The sequence below is a fragment of the Centropristis striata genome, chromosome 4, assembly GCF_030273125.1.
Source record: "Centropristis striata isolate RG_2023a ecotype Rhode Island chromosome 4, C.striata_1.0, whole genome shotgun sequence".
Lineage (NCBI taxonomy): Eukaryota > Metazoa > Chordata > Actinopteri > Perciformes > Serranidae > Centropristis > Centropristis striata.
In genome coordinates this window covers 4,794,354-4,821,372 of record NC_081520.1, presented here as the reverse complement: position 1 = coordinate 4,821,372, position 27,019 = coordinate 4,794,354, and the positions used below count along the sequence as shown (strand labels likewise).

The following is a 27,019-nucleotide window of genomic DNA, read 5'->3' as shown; positions in this document are numbered from 1 at the left end:
CACAATTGTCTTGGGTGATGCTAAGCAGTGACATTTGACATAATTGAAGGGGAAGAAGGCCAATGATGGGTTTGTCCTGACACATCCGATGAGTCAGACCAGAGAGGCATCAACAAGTCTGTACAATTTAATGATAAATGGAAAATGGACCTGCACTTATATAGCGCTTTTCTAGTCACTTTGCGACCACTCAAAGCGCTTTACAATACAGACTGCACTCATTCACCCTTTCACACACACATTCATACTGGTGGCAGAGGCTACCTTAAACGGCCCCACCGGCCACCATTGGGAATTCATTCACACACCGATGAACACAGCACATCGGGAGCAATTTGGAGTTCAGTATCTTGCTCAAGGATACTTCGACATGTAGGCTGCGACGGTCAGGGATCGAACCACCAACCCTTCGGTTGGGGGCCAACCAACTCTCCCAACTGAGCCACAGCCGCCCCCAAACCATGGCAAACCATCCAGTATTATTGATGCCAGTGCCACCCTTAGAGCCATGTTGCTATAAATAACCCACCCTGTATAAAACCAATGGAGAGAACCACACAACATGCTATTACAGTAAGTGATGTAATGGCATCATTACAAATGTCAAAGTGATTTTGAGATGTACTTACTTCTGGAACAGGAAAGTTAAACTTACTCTTTCTGTGTTTCGCTGACATTGTTATTTTGGTCATGGTGTATGTGCTGTTCCTGGGAGCTGTTTGACCCTGGAAATCAGGAAATAAAACTGTTGTCAATACTGCTATCCCATATCAGTCAGCCCCTAGTTACAGGCATCGTGGGCAGATGATGGAGTAACACAAACAAGGGGCTTGAAATTGGTGCAAAGAATGACTGAATAGAGAGGCTGAAAATTGGAAATGGTGAAATGGAGAGGGGCCGTAAAACAAGATGAGAGTATCAGGAAAAATGCGATAAACATTATAAAATGTGAATGGCGAGACGGGGCAATGGAGAAGCTGAGTTGTGCGGAGTACATGCGAGGTGTTGGGAGGGGAAAGAAGGCTGGAGAAAGGGAGGATAGAAAAGAAGGGAAGGAGAAAGAGAGAGAGAGAGAGAAGGAGCTAGTGTGTATATGTGTGTGTGCACAGAGGCCTTGTTAGTTATTGATCCCATTTAATAATCCTTAACCACAGTCTACTCCCCTGAGAGCACTTAACTCTCCCTCTCCCTCCCTCTCTGTGGCTCTTTCAACCCCTCTCAGCCTCGCCTCTACTTTCTGTTTGCCTCCTTTTCCTCGGCTGCTTCTTTATGTGTCTGTCTCCTCCTCACCCCTCGTGTACCGTGGCTACACTCTAAAGGTACCTACAAGGTCAAGGTGAAGTGAGGCTAAAGACCAACACTAAATCCCTACAGTAAAGGGTCGAGTTCTGTGTCAGTGCATTTGTTGCTATGAAGTCGATCCAGTCTTCTCTAAGAGCCCTGAGCTCATTCTAAGCACACCGGGCCAGACACAGGCTGGGAAGGTAACACGGGTCTTCTGCCAATTTAGATCCACATGTTCAGGCTGTTACCGGTCAGACTTCTGAAGTGCGCTCTGAGGAATTTGGCACTGACTTTGCTTGCCGAAAGAGTTTGTCTTTGTTTCCCCCCAATGGCAGGGAGAAAAATTTGACCATTGAATTGTCACCTTTTCATGTCTTACAGCTCAGGTGTTGACTTTATACCTTTATACTTTCATTTCAGTTTTGGTTAGGTTGATGGTGCTCTTTTCTAGGGCTGGGCGATATGACCCAAAAGTCATATCCCGATATATTTGGGCTGAATATCGATATACGATATGTATACCAATATTTTTATCGCAAAGTGAGAGCAAATGTTCAGTCAAAGTCAAAGCCAAATATGACCCGTCACAAGTAGTTTTATTGAAACCGTTTTTTTAAGTGAACATTAATACTGTATAACAACAGATGAACCTTTTTTTTTTAAATCAAAGCTCCATAAAGTGCACATTTAAAAAAAAAAAAAAAAAGGGCAGCATTTATATATAAAATCTATATATAAAAGACATTTTTTAACTATATCGATAGAGCGCATACCATATAGGCTCAGTCCTCGCAAGTGGGCGGCGCGGGTTCGAATCCGGCTCGGAGCCCTTTCCTGCATGTCATTCCCTCTGTCTCCCCCCTTCACTCTGATTATCTCCACTATAAAGAAAGCAATAAAATGCCTAAAAAATGTCTTTAAAAAAAAAAATTCAATATATTTTTTATATCGATATATCGCCCAGCCCTACTCTTTTCCAAAGCAGCAAATTCAGTGTTTCTTGTTTTGTTTTTTGTATTTAATGCTGTAACACTGAAGTAAGTCATGGTTTAATTCTGCTTAGGGTTGGGCAATTGGAAGGCACATTGCCAGTTGTTGTTTTTTTTTGTGTGTGGCCAGTTTATGTCATTTAATTTAATTTTTTGGCTCTGAAAAACAAGTAAGAGCCTAGATTTCGAACATGGGGATGGTAAAGCGAGTTAAAGCAAGAGCACTGATGCAAGAACCAGCAGAGAGAGTAGTGAAAACACTGTGTGCAACAGCATATTGTCCAACTCTGTCATTTAAAAGATACAAAACCAGAGTGGGCGATTATTGGAACAGTGGAAAGATTATTTGGGCAGGTTTTAGTTGTGTAGAAGAGACAAACTGAAGATGTACGGTTGTATATGTCTGCTTAATAAGTGCAAACGAGAATATTTCCTTTTTCTACAGGAACTTGTGCAAGATATGACAGCATGAAAAAATAGATACCACCTAAGCCTATCATCGACTCCAGCAGCAGCAGGAGGCTGTTTCCCACAGTAAACTACCTGCCCCGCAGCAGACAGCAGACCAAAATACGAGTACTGAAGAGAAGGAATATTGGACTTTCATTTGTCAGCTGGACTAAAACACAAACACCAAATGAATGCTAATGTCGCTACGTGTCTGCTGGGTGTGCAAATAGGCAATTGTATGCTAACATGTTCAACATCTAAAAGGTGATAACATCTCATGGTTGAGCTGCCAACAAGTGGCCAAAAACTAAATGTTCGTTTCTGACCTCAGAAAACTGAGCAGCGACTCCTTGGAGTGTGTGTTAGTCCAACCAAACGCTGATCAAGACATTTTTACTGAACAAAACGTTCAAATAAACTGTCATTAAGTGAAAATACAGTGAAAGGGTCAAAGTTATGAGACCAAACCGCTAAACGTCCTTTTTTATATCTATATAACGTTATATATAACTTGATTGACACGTTGCCGTGGATACGCATTGCTCTGCTTCTCTGACTCGCCTTGTTAGTGACCTGTCAATCAAAGTTAGCCACGCCCCAAATCATAGGATTCTTTATCTTCTATTTTCTTCTAAATAGGACCATTGAACTATTAACATCAGATTTTCTTGAAGAAGATTTTTTACTAGCGATTGAGACTATAGTGTTGTCCAAAAAAATTTCTGAGGTAATAACTGAAGTGAGAAGTTTTCTTATTTTGCATTAAAATGAATGGACAGACTTCTTTCTGCAGCCAAACTTAGCGCCGGCTGCTGGAATTTTTCGGTAGAATGCAGCTTAAGGCACTTCCTGGTTTGCCTCCCTGCTCAGACCCGGTGGTTGCCGCCTGGTCTTGTCCAAAGCTGTCTGTTTCGCCTCTGCTGAATTGGTGCATCAAAAATTGCCTGAGGTAATTAATGCACCTTCTCTGTTCTGTTATATTATCTGTGATAATTTTGTTTAACTGCTGTAAAGACTCCTGGATAGTTCTCAGAGCTGCTAGGGCGACTTGAATGTCTGACTGATGGAAATGGTCCCATGTTTGTGGCCGTTTGTCTGGACTGCACATGGATGTTACACAAATGCGACGAGAGCCAGCGTGAGCTGATCAGAGACACTTTTGCGTTTTCAGCCCTTTAGACGGAAACACAACGGTGGAGCATTTTTAAGATTTCCACTCTGGAGGGTGGTTTCATTTTTTCAAGTCAAGTCAAGTCAGATTTATTTATATAGCGCATTTACAGACGGCTGAGCTGCACCAAAGTGCTTCACATAAAAGTGCAAGAAAGTGCAATAAAATACAGAATTAAAAAAATTGACAAAGGTAACAAAGAAAACAAAAAACAATACAAAATTTAATTCAAAATAAATTAAAAGAAGATGGGATAATTTTTAAAAGCACTGTGGGATTACTAGGGTGCACTATTCCCTAGCACTTGCCGGAGGAAAAAAAAAACTTTAATCCAAGGCAAGAGAAAAGAGGTGGGTTTTTAAGTGGGATTTAAAAACATTTAGGGACTGCGCTGCACGGATGTGGAGGGGGGGTGCTGCTACTGAGAATTTTTTCGCCATCGCTGTCTAAACGAAAGGCACATCTGATAAAATATTTTGTCGTTTTCATCTGAGAGCTGTCGTATAAACAGGCCCTAAATCAGCCTGAAAGCATTGCAGAGGTAGAGCCCTTGCTAGTAGTTCTCTGTGGGTTTGTCACCATGAACGAACCCATTCACATTACAAACAATAATTTAATTCACTGTTGATGTAGAAAATATTGATTAATGCAGCTTTAATGCTTTTTTAAAGGCAGGCATTTTAACTAGTTTGACAATTATGACTATAGATGCACAAATAATGTCAGTTTATTCCATTTTGACCCAACACTAGGGTTGTCGCCATACTAAAATTTTCAACTCGATACCGATACTCAGGAAAATATTCGATTTTCGATACCACAAGGATAAAAACAAAGACCCCCAAATTTTACAGAAATATTTTTATTAACAAGAAAAATGCAACATGAAAAAATTAACGGAACCACAGGTTAAATATTTATAATAAAAAACAGTTAAACTGCAACTATGATAACAAGCTTCAGGTCTGAGGTGGTGCAATACATAAATAAATACAATAAACAGCAGCGTGAGCTGATCAGAGACACTTTTGCGTTTTCAGTCCTTTAGATGGAAACGCAACGGTGGAGCATTTTTAAGATTTCCACCCTGGAGGGTGGTTTAATTTTTTCACCATTGCTGTCTAAACGAAAGGCACATCTGATAAAATATTTTGTCGTTTTCATCTGAGAGCTGTCGTATAAACAGGCCCTAAATCAGCCTGAAAGCATTGCAGAGGTAGAGCACTGGGCAGTAGTTCTCTGTGGGTTTGTCACCATGAACGAACCCATTCACATTACAAACAATAATTTAATTCACTGTTGATGTAGAAAATATTGATTAATGCAGCTTTAATGCTTTTTTTAAAGGCAGGCGTTTTAACTAGTTTGACAATTATGACTATAGATGCACAAATAATGTCTTTCATCAGCAACTATATCCCCCACTTCTGTGTAGAAACAGGAAGAGAAGGGCCACCAAAAGAAAAACACAGTAAAAACAAAAGCTGTCCTTGTAATGTTGATGGAGAACTTCATTAGAGCGACTAACCTTTGCATTGTACCCAGTCAGAGTATTGACTGCCAGGAACATCATGTCCATACTGCGGAGACACAAATGGTCCCATAATGGTGCAATGAGCATAACAGTGATGTTAGCCATAAGCCAGAGCCATCTCAGTAACCAGCTATGATCCCACTCCAGCATTTATTGGACATTCTGAAGCCTTTTTCTTCAGGTTCATTAAACCAGATGATCCTGAATCGTTATGTTAGTCGTGATGAGGAGTGACCTCGCCCTCTGAGAGCTGAGCAGCAGGAGCAGAATGAGCTGTTTGTGATGAGGAGCTTCACGCCGGTGCTATAATGCACCTAAACACTCCTTGTCAGCGTTTCATTTTTCATCTCATTCGAAAAATCGTGGATAATTAATCCATAATGTTGGACCAAAGCGCTGGCGAATTATCAGAAGCACAAACACATGAAATGATGGATTAAAAGATGAATACGCATGAATACACAAACGAGGGCATGAATAAAAATGGTAAACAAATGAGCTGAAGGATGGAGCGGGGCCGGGAGGAGCGAGAACAATCGGCCCAACAATCTCTGCGGGCTCCTTTTAGTCGTCAGGCTTTGTTTCCTCCTCTTCTCTAAACGAGCTCCTTTAATCTGTCACTCGCTCCCTCACGCTTTTGTTCTCCTCTTTATTTGGATGGCAGAGCTCATTTCAGCTGGATGATCTGATCAATAATTACTATCCGGGCCCTCCACCCCCCCAACCACCACACACAAAGTCAGACATAAGCAATTCACCCTTGGCAATGATTAAGAAACACAAAATAAAAAAAAATAAAAAACACATACAGTTTATTCCATTATGACCCAACACTAGGGTTGTCACCATACTAAAATTTTCGGTAACACTTTCTATGAAGACTACATCTATAATGCATTATGAGCGCATTCATAGTGAATTATAATGCTCATTATAATCAATCATAATGCATTATGACTGCATTCATAAACACATATAAAGCTTCATGATGCACTGTATCAACAGTTATAAATATAGCTTATAATGACTTATAATATATATAAGCTATATTTACAACTGTTGATATAGTGCATCATGAAGCCTTATATGTGTTTATGAGTGCAGTCATAATGCATTATGATTGATTATAATGAGCATTATAATTCACTATGGATGCGCTCATAATGCACTATAGATGTAGTCTTCATAGAAAGTGTTACCAAATTTTCAACTCGATACCGATACTCAGGAAAATATTTGATTTTCGATACCACAAGGATAAAAACAAAGACCCCAAAATTTTACAGAAATATTTTTATTAACAAGAAAAATGCAACATGAAAAAATGAACAGAACCACAGGTTAAATATTTATAATAAAAAACAGTTAAACTGCAACTATGATAACAAGCTTCAGGTCTGAGGTAGTGCAATACATAAATAAATACAATAAACAATAACAATTAGAACAATATTTTGAGGTTGTATGCTGTGCACAATATTAGGCAAGCTTGATAAAAAAAATAATAACTTAAGGGTTCATTCCTTGGCACCGTTTTAGCATCGATACTTTTTTGAGTATCGATACTTTTGACAACCCTACCCAACACATGAACGCCTCCCTCCCTCTCTCTGCCACACACACACACACACACACACACACACACCATTTGTCACCGCTGTCACCCAGTTTGCAGCGGCTTTGTTTTTGAGAGCCAGTTTGGAAATGTCAAGCTTTTCGAGATTTATTTAGCTCCTGCTGCACGTCTGAGAAATTAATAATCAGCCCATAAGTTTTGACCCACATCATCACTCACACACACACTTTAATTCCTCATCGTGTTTAGCACCTTTTTTTTGCACCAAACTCCTCTTTTTAATGCAACAAACACGCTGAGACTCCCTCCAAACGTATCAGAGCAGTGAACAGTTGTTTGGTGTTATGAATATGTCAGAGAATCTGATTACAGCAATGGTTCATAAAGTTTTCACTGCAGTACCCACCCCACACACACATTAACACACACACACACACACACACACACACACACACACGCACACACACACGCACACACACACACACACACAAGCACACACACACGCGTCAAATAAACAAAGTAGTTGGCATTTCCTAATTTCGATGGCGATGTTAACTTCTCAGCAGAACCTTTGTTTCCTTGATTTGTGGTAATGCAGATGTGTGTGCATGTGTGCTGTATATGTACGTGTGTGTGTGTGCACGTGTGCTGTATGTGTACGTGTGTGTGTGTGTGTGTGCGCTGCCTGCCTCATGGGCTCCATGTGAAATAATAGTGTGCTCAGATCTTTGGATGGAGTGAACAATACTTAACGGGGCCATGATAATAAGTATTAAAATCACTGGACCTGAAAGAAAACGTGATGAGACTCTTAATTAGAAGAGAAAGAGAGAGAATGGACAGTGGTACAAGAAGAAATAAAATGAGAGAGGGCGAGAACTCGGACAGAAAAGTAGGGAAAAAAAGCAGCCTTGAATGGCTTTTAAAAACATCATGATGAGGGAGATGGAGGGGATGAGGGAGGGGAATAGATGGATTGGACGTGTGTGTGTGTGTGTGTGTGTGTGTGTGTATTGAAACACAAAGAGAGATTGAGATGGATCATGAGGGAGAGAGAGAAACACTTTGCGCTCTAATTCTCCTCTCTCTAGCTGAATTGTATTGAAAAGAGGTGGGGGGCAGGCCGCAATCATGTGCACCCTGCTGTGGTTTTTGTACTCTCTGATCTCTTTTTCGCCATGTCTAGTACACCACCACCCCACACACACACACACACACACACACACACACACACACACATACACTCTGGCTGGAGTGAGCCCCTTATTCCAGGATCTCATCATTAGGCACACTGGCAGAGTAATCATCACTTCCTCTTCAATCATGTTCTTTTTCATTGGACACGTTTTGCCTCCCAGAACAAATGAGTTTGAAATGACACACAACCTCTCGGACCACTTGATTCTGATCTCCTGATGAAAGTAATAAAATGAAGAGTTTATCTGTTTATGGCTATAGAGATGATGAGTGTCTTCTGTGTGGCGTTGCTGCATGGGAAACTTTTAAGTGCTAAGGTTATAGGGCGGGGCAGTTTATGGATATATCAGCCAAAACAGTGGTTTTTTCACATTTTTGTTTTTTGAAAAAATGCATTACTCCATTACTTTATTTAAACTATTGGAGAACTTTCAATTTCCGAGAATACACTGTAAAAAATGTCTGCTAAACCATGACAGTAAAAGACCGTAAAATGATAAATGGGTTAATTCAGTTTCAGTAACAATGAAACACTGTCAATGTATATATCAACCAAAACAGTATTTTTTACATTTTTGTTTTTTGAAAAAATGCATTACTCCATTACTCTATTTAAACTATTGGAGAGCTTTCAATTTCCAAGAATACACTGTAGAAAAATGTCTGTAGATTTTACAGTGAAAAACTGCTAAACCATGACAGTAAAAGACCGTAAAATGATAAATGGGTTCATTCAGTTTCAGTAACAATGAAACACTGTCAATGTATATATCAGCCAAAACAGTATTTTTTACATTTTTGTTTTTTTGAAAAATACATAACTCCACTGTAAAATACACTGTAATATGTATTTAATGTAATGAAATGTAAAGCCATCACTGTAATTTTTCATTTATCTTTTGTAAAAAATATTTTTTCTTACTGTTAAATGTACTAAACACCATATCTCTAACATAAATATACTGTAATGTTTAATGGTAAAATCTTTAATTCATGCTTTTTCATTTATAAAGTATTTTCTTGTCAATTATATGGCAAAACAGCGTTTCTTTTGATGGAAAAACTTTATTTATGCGATAAAAATATGGATATTATAATGATATCGTGTCATTAGACTAGGGCTGCATTTAACGATTATTTTCTTAATCGATTAATCGATTAGTTGTTTGGTCAATAAAATGTATAAAAATATCAATCAGTGTTTCCCAAACCACAAGATGACGTCCTCAAATCTCTTGTTTTGTCCACAAACCAAAGAGATATTCAGTTTATTGTCATAAAGGAACAAAGAAACCAGAAGTATTCACATTGAAGAAGCTGAAATCAGAGAATTTGGACTTAAAAAACGGCTGAAACCAATAATTCGATTATCAAAATAGTTGACGATTAATTGAATAATTGATTATCGTTCGATTAATCGAATAATTGTTGCAGCTTGACATGAGACTGAGTATCGTCTTGTTGTAATATAGCACAAGTGTTGTTTTTTTCCTGGTTTTAAAGTTATGTAATCTGAACTCAACAGACTTCTTCTGTTAACCCTTTGATGCACAACATTGGTCTAAAGTGACCCAGTGACAGTGTTTTTATGTTCTATATCTTTGCAATTAATTATTTTCATCATTCAGTATTCCAGGTTTTCCTCAATTAGTTTGTTTTTGATCATCATACATCCTAATTGTACGTTTTCCTTTATTCATATTTTATTAAAATCCCTTTTTGTATCACTACTGTTCTAATGCACAACATGGGTCAAAAATGGCACATATCCATTTTTTAGCTAAGTAGTTCGCTAAGCTAACTACTTAGTTAACTTCTTTGCTAAGTAGTTAGCTTAGCAAGCTACTTAGCCATGTAATAATACAAAACCTTTTTTTTCTTCATAAAGTATGAGAGGAAAAATTTAAATAATGATCTGTTGTTATCAAAAACAAGATATTTAAAGAATACTTGAAATATTCAATCATAAAATAAGTTGATATCAAAAGATAGAGCACAGAAACACACAGCAAGCATTAAATAACATGGGGAATGAATGAGGGTCATTTTGGACCATGTTGTGCATCAAAGGGTTAATAATCACATTCCGGGTTATTATTAACCAAAAATTTCATTGTAATATTTTGTGAAAGCAGCTTTCATCTAACCTACATTATCGTAGTAATATTGGTATTGAGGTATCTGGTCAAAAATACTGTGATATATGATTATCGCCCAGGCAACCTGCGGCTCCAGAGCCACACTTTGCTCTTCAGGCTGTCCTCAGTGGCTCCCTGAGGCAAAATGAAACATGTATTTCTTTACATTTCAAATAGAAATGATCCTTGGTGAAGCTCGGGCCTAACCTCTGAATTCAGCCAACTTCAAGTTGAGTTGTCCTTGCGAGGCTATAGCTTTCAGTTGCAAATCTCCTGAGATATGTCTTCGGTTTCCAGCCTCTCATCTGTATTCTGACAAAATCATATAAATAAATGGTCATTATGGCCTATTATTAATGTTAATATAGACTTTGTAGACTGCTTTATGTCCATTCTAAGGCTCAAAATAAGGTTTGTGGCTCAAATGAGACAAAATGAACAAAAAAAGACACAAAATGAACAAAAAATTACATAAAATTAATCAAAAAAGGGCTCAAATTGACCACAAAATGACAAAAAATGACCACAAAAAGACACAAATTGACCAAAAAAAGACACAAAATGGCCCAAAAAAGAAACAGAATGACACAAAATGACAAAAAAAGACACAAAATGGGCAAAAAACACATTAAATGACCAAAAAGACTAAAACACATTAACACATGAACACTTTAACACAGTAGAGACAGAGCTGACTTCCAAAATGATTTGGCGACCCCCAGAAATCATCTCACGACCCCAATTGAGGTCGGGACCCCAAGGTTGAGAATAGCTGATATAGAGTATCAAATCCACTCTTGTGCCTTCTGATTTGAGCCCTGTCCATTCTGAATTGTTGAAGTAGACACCAGTATTTATACTCACATACCAATATATTAGTGCTGTATAAAAGTATAAAAACCCATAATGTTTAAGCAGAATAATAGGGGGAGACATGGTAAACATTACCCATCAGTAGTCATAAGACATAAAAGTGAAAAAAAGAAAATTCATGCTAAAGCAATGTCTGAGTAAAAAAAAAGACTAAAACACATGAACACATGAGCACTTTAACACAGTGGAGACAGAGCTGTCCTTGCTACGCTATAGCATTCAGTTCCAAATCTCCTGAGATATTTCTTCAGTTTCCAGCCTCTCATCTGTATTCTGACAAAATCATATAAATAAATGGTCATTATGGCCTATTATTAATGTTAATATAGACTTTGTAGACTGCTTTATGTCCATTCTAAGGCTCAAAATAAGGTTTGTGGCTCAAATGACACAAAATGAACAAAAAAAGACACAAAATGAACAAAAAATTACATAAAATTAATCAAAAAAGGGCTCAAATTGACCACAAAATGACAAAAAATGACCACAAAAAGACACAAATTGACCAAAAAAAGACACAAAATGGCCCAAAAAAGAAACAGAATGACACAAAATGACTAAAAAAAGACACAAAATGACCAAAAAATGACATACAATTAATCAAAAAAGGACTCAAATTGACCACAAAATGACTAAAAATTACCACAAAAAAACACAAATTGACCAAAAAAAAGACACAAAATGGCCCAAAAAAGAATCAGAATGACACAAAATGACTAAAAAAAGACACAAAATGACTAAAAAAAGACACAAAATGGGCAAAAAAACACATTAAATGACCAAAAAGACTAAAACACATTAACACATGAACACTTTAACACAGTAGAGACAGAGCTGACTTCCAAAATGATTTGGCGACCCCCAGAAATCATCTCACGACCCCAATTGAGGTCGGGACCCCAAGGTTGAGAATAGCTGATATAGAGTATCAAATCCACTCTTGTGCCTTCTGATTTGAGCCCTGTCCATTCTGAATTGTTGAAGTAGACACCAGTATTTATACTCACATACCAATATATTAGTGCTGTATAAAAGTATAAAAACCCATAATGTTTAAGCAGAATAATAGGGGGAGACATGGTAAACATTACCCATCAGTAGTCATAAGACATAAAAGTGAAAAAAAGAAAATTCATGCTAAAGCAATGTCTGAGTAAAAAATATGTTAGAGTTGAACAATAAACTTTATTGTCATTGCAGACATTAACAGGAAATGTATGATGATGACTACATATATGATAATAGAAAACTGTATGTTTCATTGACATTTCAAATATTTTAGGAAACCGTGAATAACAACACACTAACACACTACTTCACCAAAACAATCCCAACTCAATGTACATTAACCAGCTTTTTTTCTTGAGCTTCACATAGTTTTTTAATGGAATTTACTCACTCGTACTGTAAATAAACTCTGTTGACATGCAGGGTGTTTTTGAAGCTTTTGACATACTTCACTTGTAGTAAAAGCCAAACTTCCATACATGATTGTAAAAGTCATCTCTTTCAATATCAGTTCAATTTGTAGATGTGTCTTATCTCCCTTTTATTCCATTTTATAATAATAATAATTTATTTATTTATTTTTCTATTATTTATTTTATTATTTTCTCATATATGGTTATCTTCATTCATTTATTTGTTTTTTTTCTATTTGTTTTTTTATTTTATTTATATTTTGACTATATAATTTTGGTGTTTACATTTATTTTGTACTTGCCTAGTCTATGGATGTATTGGATAGACTGATGTGTGCTCTGACAGCTGGTATAATTATGCATCCAAGGAAAATCCAATAAAAATAATTTTGAAAGTAAAAGTCATGTCTTGAACTGTCCTCTCCTTCCACAGTGTGCTGCTCCAGAGGGACTACAGCTTCCTCAGAGACATCAACATCTGGAATCCCTTCGTCACCATCGGCGTCTATTCCTCCACGCTGTCTGCTGCCATGAGCAACCTCATCGGAGCCTCGCGCATCCTCTACGCCCTGGCCCGGGACGACCTGTTCGGTACGTAGCACAACCACGTCCTGTAGGGCAGCTATTCTCAACCTTGGGGTCCCGACCAATTGACCAATTGGGGTCGCGAGATGATTTCTGGGGGTCGGCAAATCATGTGTTAAAGTGTTCATGTGTTAATGTGTTTTAGTCTTTTTGGTCATTTAATGTCTTTTTTTGGTAATTTTGTGTTTTTTTAGTCATTTTGTGTCTTTTTTGGTAATTTTGTGTCTTTTTTTTGATCATTTTGTGATCATTTTGTGTCTTTTTTGGGTCATTTTGTGTCTTTTTTTGGTAATTTTGTGTCTTTTTTTAGTCATTTTGTTTCTTTTTTTGGGTAATTCTGTGTCTTTTTTTGGTCATTTTGTGTCTTTTTAGGTCAATTTGTGTCTTTTTGTGGTCATTTTTTTGTCATTTGGGGGTCAATTTGTGTCCTTTTTTGCTTAATTTTATGTCATTTTTTTGTAATTTCCGGTCTTTTTTGACCATTTTATGTCATTTTGTGTCTTTTTTGGTAATTTTGTGTCTTTTTTTGATCATTTTGTGATCATTTTGTGTCTTTTTTGGTCATTTTGTTTCCTTTTTTTGGTCATTTAGCCTCTTTTTTTGGTAATTTTGTGTCTTTTTTTTGGTAATTTTGTGTCTTTTTCGTCATTTTGTTTCTTTTTTGGGTAATTCTGTCTTTTTTTGGTCATTTTGTGTCTTTTTAGGTCAATTTGTATCTTTTTGTGGTCATTTTTTGTAATTTTTTGTCATTTGGGGGTCAATTTGAGTCCGTTTTTGCTTACTTTTAATTTTTTTTAGGTTTAGCCCATGTGTCAGATCAAGTGATGTATAGAGTTAGTATTTTGGTTAAAATAATAAAAAATAAATCTTGTGTTATTATCCCTCCACTGCAGCTCAGCACACAACATTGTCTGTGGAGACACAAAGACTTAAAAATATCCACTTGACTTGATTAACTCTAAAGACTGCTGAAGGATCATTAACATCAGATAAACTTTAGATTTACATTTTTACATTTATATTCTTTAGATGTACATTTTTGCACAGAGCAAGAACTGTGGATTTTGTTCCTTATCCACCTCATTTAAATAAAGTTAAAGGGATCCCCAGAATGGCCCGTATGAACAGTTTAGTTGCAAAAATGTTCACTACTTTATGAAGACAGACTAGGAAAAAAGTGTTTAATTAATTTTTGTTCCAATGTACGTTTCTTGCAGTAGTGGGATGAGTCATTAATTAATATTTTATAACACAAATGTGTCATAAAACACAAAGATATGATTCACATTATATGTGATATACCACTTACATTAAACATACAGACCTGAGGTAGTGCTGATAGCTCAGGAACGCCTGGAGGCAATTTCAAATGTCAACTCGGACTCAAGGATGAACCGGTAAGATAGATATTGGTCATCAAAGTCAAGGTTACTGTGATCTTTTTGCCATTAACACTGTAAAAAATGTCTGTAGATTTTACGGTGAAAAACTGCTAAACCATGACAGTAAAAGACCTTAAATCAGGGGTCTCAAACTTGCGGCCCGCGGGCCAATTGCGGCCCTCGTGACGATATTTTGTGGCCCTCACCTTGATATTAAATGTTTTATATGAATGGCACTTTACCGTGTTGTGTGTGGAAGGTCCCTTTAATTACTTTTTTTTGGTAATTTTGTGTCTTTTTTTAGTAATTTTGTGTCTTTTTTGGTCGTTTTGTGTCTTTTTGGGTCATTTTGTGTCTTTTTTTATATCATTTTGTGTCTTTTTTTAAATAATTCTGTGTCCTTTTTTTGGTAATTTTGTGTCTTTTTTGGTCGTTTTGTGTCTTTTTGGGTCATTTTGTGTCTTTTTTTCTGTTATTTTTTTATTTTTATTTTTATATTTTTTCTGTAATTATATGACAAAACAGCGTTTCTTTTGATGGAAAAACTTTTTATTTATATGGTAAAAAATGGAATAAAATGGCAATCTTAACATGAAATCAACAGTAGCAATATCTTTTTACCGTAATATTAAAAAAAAGTTGCACCGTATTTATTTTTTTTAATAAACCAACATTTTATTGACCAAACAACTAATCGATTAATCGTTTAAATAATCGACAGATTAATCGATAATGAAAATAATTATTAGCCGCAGCCCTCGTGGCTTCCTTTAAACTGGTTTAAACTTTCCATTAAACATTTTTTGATTGCACTGTGGAAGGTTTTGCGCTCAAATCTATTATTTTTCATTGCACAATGAAGCACAAAAGTGATGGCATATTTACCAGGTACAAACCGTTTTGCAGACATGGATAGATGAAAACTGAACCCTTAAGGATATTTATGTTTATATGTTTTATGTGTTGTGCATTTTAAGAAACGAATTAAACAAAGAGCAACATAACGTAACGCTTCCTGAAAGTTAAAGGCAAACACCTTGAGTCACCGTTTAGCTGTGAAGTTATTCCCACAGTCATTCTCTTATCAAGTGATTTCCATCTCTCCTCCTCTCTGTGTGACTCCATGCTGCCTGCTGCTTTGTCATTATTAATGATTGTGAGCAACTTCCTTATCCCATCCTCTGCTCCTTTGTTAAGTCTATTGCAAATTGATTTGTCCCGTTTCTGTCTGTGTGTATAGCCGTGTGTGTGTGTGTGTGTGTGTGTGTGTGTTCTTGTACTGCCAACATAGTGAGGACCAGAACACGTTTTCAACCAACAGAGTGAGGACATTTTTTGCCGGGACATTTTTTGCCGGGACTTTTTTTGCCGGGACTTTTTTTGCCGGTCCATTTCGGCCGGTCCTCACTTCTTTAAAGGCTTTCTTGAGATTTCAGACTGTGTTTTAGGGTTAAGGTTACAATCAGGTTTATGTTCGGGTTAGGATTGGGCATTTAGTTGTGATGGTGAAGGTTAAGGGTTAACTTAAGCGGCTAGGGAACAAGGTTATTATAGTTATTGAAAACGAAACGAAATAACGAAAACTACAATTGAAAAAACATTTTTGTTAATTGAAATAAAATTTAAAAATAGTTTTTAAAAAATGATAATTAACTGAAACTCTATTGTGTGGTTCCAAAACTCACTAAAACTAACTAAAATGATAGCGTCTTTGTCAACTTTTTTCATACATAATGAAGATGGATAAACCAAAGGAAATAAAGGCAAAATGAACTGTGACCTCTTTTAATCTCCCACCCAACAAATACCCCATTACAAAAAACTAGAACTAATAAAAACTTAACTAAAACTAAAGCATTTAAAAAAAAAAAATACTAAATTAAAACCAGCAAACTCACTTTAAAACCAATGAAAAATTCAAAACTATTATAACCTTGCAAGGGAATTCAAGGTTCCAATGAGGGCCCTCACAAAGATAGAAGTACAAGAATGTGTGTGTGTGCGCGTGCGTGTGTGTGTGTGTGTGTGTGTCAGGGGAGGTAATGGCTGTATTAGAGCGAGTTCCTCTGAACAGACTTTAGTTCTGCTGTCTGTTCAGCGAAAGCCAAAGGGTTAACTTAGATTAATCTCTTTAATTAAGAGTCAATGACTGTGGAGCCATAAATGTGTAGTGTTCTCGTAGGAGGGATGAACTGGTTACTATGACCACACTGCATGTAAATGTGTGTGTGTTTTGTTGTTGTTGTTGTTGTCATTCATGCATGCTGCTCACAGCCTAACCTTGCCACTGTCCTATGCAAACAGAGTGATGGATGCATCAATTTTCAAAGACACACACACACACACACACACACACACACACACCGCAGAGTTTGTTCTGCCGCCCCACACATTTTCCATTTCTTTCTTCTCTATAACTCACTAATCTCCAACTCCTTCACCTCTGTCCTGCCTCTCTCCATCCTCTCCATCACTCAGTCTGCTCCTCTCAGCAGCATTGATTTGACTTTAAAGTCTCACTGATTTAATTCCCATCCTTCATCAGCTGTGAAATTTAGTCTTAAACTTGGAATCCCCCTCCACCAACCGTCACCTCCCTCCTCCCCCCTCTGAGTCGCTCTGCTTGTCCTTTTTGTCAAGTCTTTGTGTAGGTTTTTTTTATTCTTTGTGTGGACCTCCTGTACCGATCTGGCATACACTGTAAAAAATGTCTGTAGATTTTAACGGTGAAAAACTGCTAAACCATGACAGTAAAAGACCCTAAAATGATAAATGAGTTAATTCAGTTTCAGTAATAATGAAGCACTTTAACCCTTAATAGAACACTTATTGAAATACTTGCAAATTCCAAATTTCAACCCTAGAGAATATTGGAGGATATTACATACAGCCAGAATGTGTAAAAAAAAAAAAAAAAAAAAAAAATGGACCCGGGTGAGGGGGGTCATATTTTGAGAAATAAATTCACAAGAAAAAATGTGCAGATTTATGAGATTTAAAGAGGTGAATCTGTGAGAAAAAAGTTGCTTTTTCCCCCGTTTTTTTCTCGTAAATCTGTGACTTTTTTCACACGGATTTGCTACTTTAAATCTCTTAAATCTGCAACTTTTTTTCTTGTAGATGTGCCACTTTAATCTAGTAAATTTGCAACTTTTTTCTCGAAATATTTTCATTTTTTATTTTGGATATCCGCTGAAGTTACCAAATATGGTTCTTCGCCCGATAAAGGGTTAAATGTATATATCAGCCAAAACAGTATTTTTTTAACTTTTTTTTTTACTCTTTAGACTTTCGACTGGCACCGTGTTTGTAGCAAAATATACTGTGATATATATATATATATATATATATACAAGCCATCATTTTTGCATTTATTTTTTGTAAAAATGCTTTTTCTAACTGTTAAATGTACTAAACACCATATCTCTATATCTCTAGAAATATACTGTAATATTTAATGGTAAAATCTTTAATTTATGCAGCATTTATAAAGTATTTTCTTGTCAATTGTATGGCAGAACTGCGTTTCTTTTGATGGAAAAAACTTTATTTTTTACGGTAAAATATGGAATAAAATAGCAATCTTAAATGTGAAATCAACAGTGCTAACATCATTTTACTGTAATATTAGAAATAGTTGCAGCGTATTAATTACGGTAAAGTTCTGCTCACCACAGCTGCCGTTTTTTTTTACTGTAAAAACAGTTGTTGTTTTTTACAGTGTAAGAGATGTCATCGTCTAAGATAAAATATCATGTATGAAAAACTGTGAGGCTGTATGAGAAATAGTCTTCCAACAAACCATACAGCCCTGTGAGGTATTAAATACTTATGTGACAGCTAAGTTTGTCTCTGGCTGTCTCGCCCGCCCACTCACTTTCCCTCACTCTCTCTTATCTTGACTAGACATGCAGTTAATTACATATATTTTGTTTAAATGTCAGTAACATTATAAAGTGCTATCCATTGTCTCAATCTGATCTGTTCTGTAAACTGTAACATTATCTCTGCAGCTCTGAGGTCTGAGGTTCGTGAATCTATTTCTGTTGCTTTAAGCAAATACAGTCCATAGCTCTCTCCCTACTGTATATGAACTCCTTCACACATGCAGCACATAACAGGATCAGATGTGTTCCCACTTATTGTAAATCCTCTGTGTGGTAGAGGCCAGGGCTAGAGCATGCAGGAGGCAGGACGCTGCCCAAATCACAGTCACAAAGCCACTTCATCATTCAGCATTTTTACATTTTGGGAGCCAATTTTTTAATTTGTCTGATGATATCCTTGCCTCTCCTTAATGACAGATGTTTCTGATTGTCACTGTCGGTCCAGTTAGACTTTTTTGTTGGCATTTTTTTAAATTGTTTATTTATTTTTATTTATTTATTTATTTATTTTTTACACTGTTTCTCTATAAAGTCCAATAAAGCAAAATTTCTTGTACCTGGCAAGTTTGGGCAGTCCGTGGCCTAGAGGTTAGGAATCGGGCTTGCAACTGGTGAGTCACCGGTTTGAATCCCGGTCAAGGACTGAAGTGCCCTTGAGCAAGGCACCTAACCCCCACCTAAGATTTTTTTTTTGGCATTTTTGCTTTTAATGAAAGTGATAGATAGAAAGGGGGAGACAGAGGGGAGGACATGCGGCAAAGGGACCTCAGGCCGGATTCGAACCCGGGTCTCACCCGAACTCAGCCTTAATGGTACGCGCTCTACCAGTGTGAGCCACTGGGACGCCCCCAACACATTGATTTTTTAAAAAACTTTATTGAAGGTTAGGACAAAAAAACTCAACTTCTCATGAAAACCACAGGTACAATTGAAACCAGAAGTTTACATACACTATATAACAAGACACATATGCTTTTTTTCTCACTGTCTGACAAAAAAGCCAGATTACAGTTTGCAAATGCCCACAGAGACAAAGACCTTAATTGTGGTCTGACAAAACTGTAATCTGACTGTTCTATGTTTCTTTTGGAGTAATGGCTTCTTCCTGGCAGGAGCACTCGTTTCACTGTGGATAGTGACACACTCTTACCAGCTTCAGCCAGCATCTTCACAAGGTCTTTTGCTTTTGTTCTTGGGTTGATATGCACATTTTGGACCAAAGCACGTTCATCTCTAGGACACAGAACCCGTCTCCTTCCTGAGCGGTATGATGGCTGGACATTCCCATGGTGTTTATACTTGGGTATAATTATTTGAGCAGATGAATGTGGAACCTTCAGGCATCTGGAAATTGCACCCAAGGATGAACCAGACTTGCGCAAGTCCACAATTCTCTTCCTGATATCTTGGTTGATTTCTTTTGACTTTCCCATGATGTTACACAAAGAAGCAGTGTGTTTCAGGTGTGCCTTAAAATACATCCACAGGTGTGTCTTTAATTAACTCTAATGTTGTCAATAAACCAATCAGAAGCTTCCAAAGACATGACAGCATCATCTGAGCTTTCCCAAATTGTTTCAAGGCATAATAATGTTAGTGTATGTAAACTTCTGACTTTGAAGAAAGTAATAAAAAATGTCTAAAAAAATCCTTCTCTCATTATTCTGGCATTTAGCAAATAGAAATAATTTTGGTAATCCTAACGGACCTAAAACAGGAAAAGTGATTGTCTGATTTCATGTCAGACAGTGAGAAAAAAAAGCATGTGTGTCTTTTTATATAGTGTATGTAAACTTCTGTAACTGTAACTGTATAAGCTCTCAAATACTTTTTGAATTTCATTTCTGTCTGATACAGAGGCTGAAAAATCTATTATTTAGTAGGTGTTGACACCTCTGTTGAATTTCCAGAAAAACTTCAGGTTTTAGGGGGTTATTTTAAAATCGGCCAGAGGTTTTACAGGCATTTTTTCCAGGCGTTTTAGGCCTATTTGGGTTAAATCACGTTTTCTGCGTGAGGCCCAAAAACAATGACTGATTTGTCTGTTTCATAGTTTGTGGGTTGGTAACTCCAGATGCTCAAATGTATGTGCATAAGTCATTTTGTGTCTTTTTTTAGTCATTTTGTGTCTTTTGGTGTCTTTTTTGTCATTTTGTGTCTTTTTTTGGTCATTTTGTGTCTTTTTTAGTCCTTTAGTCCAACATAAAATGTGATTTTGAATCTTTTTTTTACTTTCAAAACACAGTTCTGCAGCAATGGAGGTCGATCAAGCCTTGAAAGTTGCTAAGTTGCTACCAATTCCTACAGGTGTCCCAACTTTTCTTGATCACTTACAACCTACAAGTTGCTCCACATTTAAGGGAACTTCTGCAACAGAGTTGGGAAAAACTTTCTGAAGAATATTTGATTTCCATTGAGTGTGTTCAGCTGTTCTATCTGTTAAGGTGGCTACTTTGATGAGTCAAAGGTTTAGAATACATTTTCCTTTCTAAATTGATTCTCTGATTTCTTTTTTAACTTCAATTGTTTTTTGTTATATGCATTAATTTCAGAGTACACTGAGACATTAAACTGCATCATTTGCAATAAAATTCTGGAAAAGTTGGGGTGTTCTAAAACTTTTGACCAGTAGTGTATATCATCTTTATATTAAACTATTAACCTATGTCTTTCTTGAGTCTGCACCAATAAATAAAACAATTTGTATTGGGGCAAGTAGATTTTCGACCCACGTGCCCAAACGAACACGAACACGTGAAAAAAAACACTAACGTCGAACCTTCTTTCGTCTTTCAATGTTCTGTTCCTTATTTCATATTCTATTTTGTGTGACTCACTAAGAAACTGTCCTCTTCGCATGCCAAGTGATCACATTAATATATCATGAAGACTTGTGGGAAGTCGAGTGTCAGAAATCATCAGCGATAGCAGTGAGGAGGAGGTGTCAATAGGGGAGCTCAAGTTAAACCGCAGTATTAATAAGTGAACAGGCATCTCTGTGTGATTGGCATCTAATCCACAAGGAATGTCCACCTGCTGTTTAATTTACCTCACGCCCACAGTGTGTCCAAAATTGTGTTCCATTTTTCAGTGTTGGGAGAAATTTAATAGAGAATGCTTGAGAGGAAGTTCTCCATTAAACCCAAGGATGGTGGTTCAATCCATTCTTTCTTTGAATAAACCTTTCATGTCCTTTCAAGTGTGCATGTGGCGTTTCTCTTATGTGTGTTTTTGAAGGTCCAAGTTTGTTGCAGGAAAATAGTGTTTCCACATTTCAATGTTCCGTAATGTTGAAGGTTTTGACCAAGATGTATTTTTATCGCTACAGGTAAGGTCCTCTCTCCGGCTAAGAAGACGTCCCACAGCGGTAACCCCTGGGTCTCTGTGCTCCTCTCCTGGTTCCTTGTGCAGGTTGGTGGGAATAAAGCAATGCAGAATGATGGAAAGAGTCGATAAAGACTTGATGAAAGTAACTGGCGGTAATCATCAACAGTGAAATCCAGTGGCGGTTCTAGACCAGTTTTACTGTGGGGGCCAAGCAGGGGCCAGTGTTTAATCAGAGGGGCACATTAAAAAACGCCAAAGGTGATATTTAAGCATTCAAATCCTTTATTTTAGGTTATTTAAAAATCTAATTTAAGTATATTTGGAAGATACAAATACATTGATTGAAACAATGAGACTTACCAACTATAACAATTATTTTTGTACGACAATGACATTTCTCATTTTTGTGCATAATTACTTTTTTTTATTTTGAAAGTGCAGTACAGTGAGAATTATCTTTTCTTTATATATACACAAGCTTTTATTGCACAATTCAACTATTATACAATGTACACAATCTGGGTTCATTTTGTGTACAATGAGATATTGTTTGAACAAAAAATAGGTAAGAATTGTTCAATCATTCATCGTTATAAATTGATCATTTTATTATTAATTTGGCACAGGGGCCACAGCAGGGGCCAAGGGCTTCTTCACAGGGGCAGTGGCCCCTGTAGGCCCCTGTGTAGAACCGCCACTGGTGAAATCCCAACTAACGTGACAGTTTGGGCATCAAAGCACAAAATTATTGACATATAACATATCGAATAAAAGTTAGAACATTTTGATTTGTCAATCAATATCAATCAATATCCTTTATTTAACCAGGTAAAATTCATTGAGATTAAAATCCCTTTTTCAAGAATGGCCTGGCCAAGAAGACAGCACCATGATAAAATAAGAACAATCAACCACAATTCTCATACACCACATTCAACATCAATTAAAGTACATACAAGATCAGGGACAAGACTATATGAAGATTGAAATGAGTACAGTTAAAAATGAAATAAATTTGCTCTCTGTTAAAAAAAAAAGTCCAACCGTAGGGGTGTATACTGCAAAAAAGGGTGTCTAAAAACCAGATAAAAACAGTAAATCTGAGGGAAATGATCTTGCTGCATGGACAGATAATTTCACTTGGCAAGATTTCTTAAATTAAGATTGTTAAATCTAGAAATAAGCATGTTGAATGCTTAAAATAAGAAATAACTCTCAAAACAAGATAAATTATCTGGCACTTCTAAATCTAAAGTTTTTTTTTATCTTGGTAAGAAACAAATAATTTGCAGTGCACTCTGCCAGTTCATCGCTGCTGGCAGCTTTAATTTATCTTGTTTCAAGAGTTAATTTCTTATTTTAAGCGTTCAACATGCTTATTTCTAGATTTAACAATCTTAATTTAAGAAATCTTGTCAAGGTAAATTATCTGTCCATGCAGCAAGATCATTTCCCTCAGATTTAGTGTTTTTATCTTGTTTTTAGACACACCTTTTTTGCAGTGCAGAAATCATATTTCTTCAGGCACACAATGTTTCTCATTATCTCCCCTCAGAATGGGAAAAAAAGTTTTAATTGCATTCACTTGTTTGTTGTTGTGGGATCAATGGGCCTAAAAATACAGAACTTCAAGGGTCAGGACAAAAGGTAAAACACCAGCCTTTGTTTTAAATATTTTAGTGAAATCGATAAATCAGGGATAAATTCCTGCTGAGCTACAGGAGCATTGAAGCCCGGTACAAAGGGAAGGAAGGGAAGCTTCAAACAAGCTACTATTATTTTTGGATAAGAGATCCAAGGTTGGTGAGGTTGTGGGACAAAATCAGCCCAAGCTCCCGTTGTTTGGATTGTCTTGTCATAGAAACTTTCCTCAGGCAGAAAGATCAGAACATCCTCCTGTTTAACTCTAGAGACTTTTCCTTCAAGCAGAACTGATTCATCCACAAGAGAAACTAGTTCAGTTTGATGCCTTTGTTTTCTGTGACTGCTCAATCTGCATCCACATATACCTATTATACTTTAATCTTGAGCATTTTCGTTAATGAAATTATGCTGGTAGTCATTTTGTTGACTAATGCATCCTAAAAGGTGCACCAGATCCACTGAAGTCTTAATGGTTTTCAATGAGTTTCCTGGAAACGTATGAATAACTTAATGTAACAATTAGGCTTGGGTGATTGTTTGTAGATAGATAGATAGATAGATAGATAGATTACTTTATTCATCCCCGGAGGGAAATTCGGTTGTCACAGCAGTCCGGTATTCAAGTACAATAAAATACAATAAAATAAAATACTGAGGTAGAATAAATAAAAACAACAATAGAAAAAAACACAGAATAGAACAAGAACAAGGACACTTAAGAAGTTAAAGAAAGAACATCATCAGTTGGTAGGATGGTTGGCAAGATGATGGTAATAATTAAACTGGTGATATGATGGCAACAATGCTATAGTGACTAGACGGTATATAATAATAATAATAGTACAGTATATAATATATATAATATATAATAATAGTATTAATAATAATAATAATGATAATAAATAAGGCCGGTATAATAAAAGTAGTATATTACAGTATATAGTAATAATAGTAATGGCAGCAACAGTATATATAATAATAATAATAGTAATAATATTAACATAGCAAATTGATTAGCAATTGTATTTTCATGTCATCCAGTTATGGTTTTTCAAGAGCATCTTTAGGAGGAAGAGGAGGAGTAGTAATGTCGCAGCACTCCAGTGAAATGCCAGGACTCAGTTTCACATGGTTTCGCATAACCTTCATTTTAGGTTGCTGAAATGTACTTGAATTCACAAATATGCAGGATGCTACTACTGACATCTTGAATCACAGAATATCCTGTCACTAGTTAACAAGGGAACCAGATGACTTGTAACACCAGAAATGTAAAAGAGTCAAAGTAGGCCTTCCATGATTTAATCAGACCAAGGTTATTATAGTTAACGAAAACTAAAAAAAAAACGAAAACTAGAATTGAAAAAACATTTTCGTTAACTGAAATAAAAATAAAAACAAGAGTTTTTAAAAAAACGATAACTAACTGGAACTGTATTTTGTGGTTACAAAACTAAATAATACTAACTGTAATTATAGTTGAAACGTCGTCTTTGTCAACTTTTTTCGCACCAATAATACCTTCACATACAATAGCCCACTTTTATTTTCATTAACCCTGGCTAGTCAAAGGTCAAAGTCAAGTCTGGGCTTTTTTCATTTTTCTGAACAAATACAATTTTCTGCCATGAATCACAAAACAAGAAATTCAACTGATAGTAACAAAACAGATCAATATGAAATGTAATGCACTTTCCCTAACATAGTTACGGAGTTCTTACACAAAGGACATAAGAGACAGTAATGAAATTGTTTTTTGAAGCCTGATGAATTACAAAAATGATAAATTATGTGAAATCATAAAACTACTGGAGTAGTAGTGCAGATTGTGAACAAATTTCCACTCCATGACAACAAATGCACGGTGGCTGTTCCAAATGTAAACTTAAGATCGGTTAGAGGAGCAGAACTCACTTACTTAAGGATACTGGATAAATAAATATGGCTTGTAAGTAATTCATATAATTTTGTTCTGAATTCTGAATGCAGTGAAGGTCAGTAAAGACATGCTAAAATTGGGATAATGTGTTCTTTCCTCATAGTTACAATTAAAAGCCAAGCTGCTCAATTTGGGATTAATTAAAGACAGAGCGTTAGAGCGTTACAAGAATCAAGTCTATTCTTTCTATTTTAGAGATCAACAGATAACAGAAGACTGTAAATCACTTTGTACTTATAATAATAACTTTATTGATATAGCACATTTTAAAAAGTGCATCTTACAAAGTGCTTCGACAGAGAGCAGTTAATTACAAAAAGAAATGCCATAAGGCTAAAAACAATTCTTGTATTAAAAGAAAAACAATAAAAGACAGAGCAAGAACAATCACAAAACATTCTCAGATACATAGAAAATAATATACTAAAATTCTTGCTTGTTATAGTTGAGATTTGGATCAAAATGTCTACCAGATTCTGCAAGTTACTGCAGAGTGACAGTTAGGGCTGCACATTTAATCGAATTTTAATCGTGATCACGATTTTTGCCGCCATGATTAAATTAACCTGATCGTCGGCAATATTTCCATTTTAAAGGCGATTGTCGAAGCAGCACAGTCCTCCTGCAGCAGTCTTTCCCAGCTGCAGAGCCGGAGGGGATGTAAACCCCTTAGCGTCCTGTCTGCAAATTGCTAACAGGCTAACAGTTAGCTCTGTAGCAGTACAGTGTGTATACTCGACGCCACAACAACACGCGCCATTTGTAAAAGCTGGCAAAGCAGTGTTGCCAACTTAGCAAATTTGTTGCTACATTTAGCAACTTTTTAGACCCCCTTAGCAACTATTTTTCAAAAAAACCACTGACGACAAATCCAGCGACTTTTGCTGGTGTTATTGGAGACTTTTGGAGACTCGTTCTTACTCTTGTTAACAAGGCGCTTGTCGAAATGGCACAGTCCTCCTGCAGCAGTCTCTCCCAGCTGCAGAGCCGGAGGGGATGTTAACCCCTTAGCGTCCTGTCTGCAAATTGCTAACAGGCTAACAGTTAGCTCTGTAGCAGTACAGTGTGTATACTCGACGCCACAACAACACGCGCCATTTGTAAAAGCTGGCAAAGCAGTGTTGCCAACTTAGCAAATTTGTTGCTACATTTAGCAACTTTTTAGACCCCCTTAGCAACTATTTTTCAAAAAAGCGACTCACGACAAATCCAGCGACTTTTTCTGGTGTCATTGGAGACTTTTGGAGACTCGTTCTTACTCTTGTTAACAAGGCGCTTGTCGTAGTGGCACAGTCCTCCTGCAGCAGTCTTTCCCAGCTGCAGAGCCAGAGGGGATGTTAACCCCTTAGCGTCCAGTCTGCAAATTGCTAATAGGCTAAAAGTTAGCTCTGTAGCAGTACAGTGTGTATGTGCAAAAAAAGTAGTGCAATAAAAATACAGATGTTTTCCCTAACATGATGAATAATTTTGATAAATGATCGTGATTACAATATTGATCAAAATAATCGTGAGTATCATTTTGGCCATAATCGTGCAGCCCTACTTACAGTTATGTTGGGCGGGCCCAGATAACATATTGTTTTTCAGAGGTTGTAGTGAGCTTTGCCTTGCTTTGATGCCAC

General features: G+C 36.6%; 1 protein-coding gene across 1 annotated transcript in view; it reads left to right on the top strand.

Moving 5' to 3' along the window:
• Window positions 1-27,019, top strand: part of zgc:153039 (uncharacterized protein LOC767698 homolog) — a 118,368-nt gene that overhangs the window by 36,836 nt on the left and 54,513 nt on the right. Inside the window, exons 7-8 of the mRNA XM_059330739.1 lie at window positions 13,067-13,224; window positions 21,816-21,898. Of these exons, the coding sequence (XP_059186722.1) occupies window positions 13,067-13,224; window positions 21,816-21,898 (241 nt within the window). The remainder of the gene's footprint in view (window positions 1-13,066; window positions 13,225-21,815; window positions 21,899-27,019) is intronic.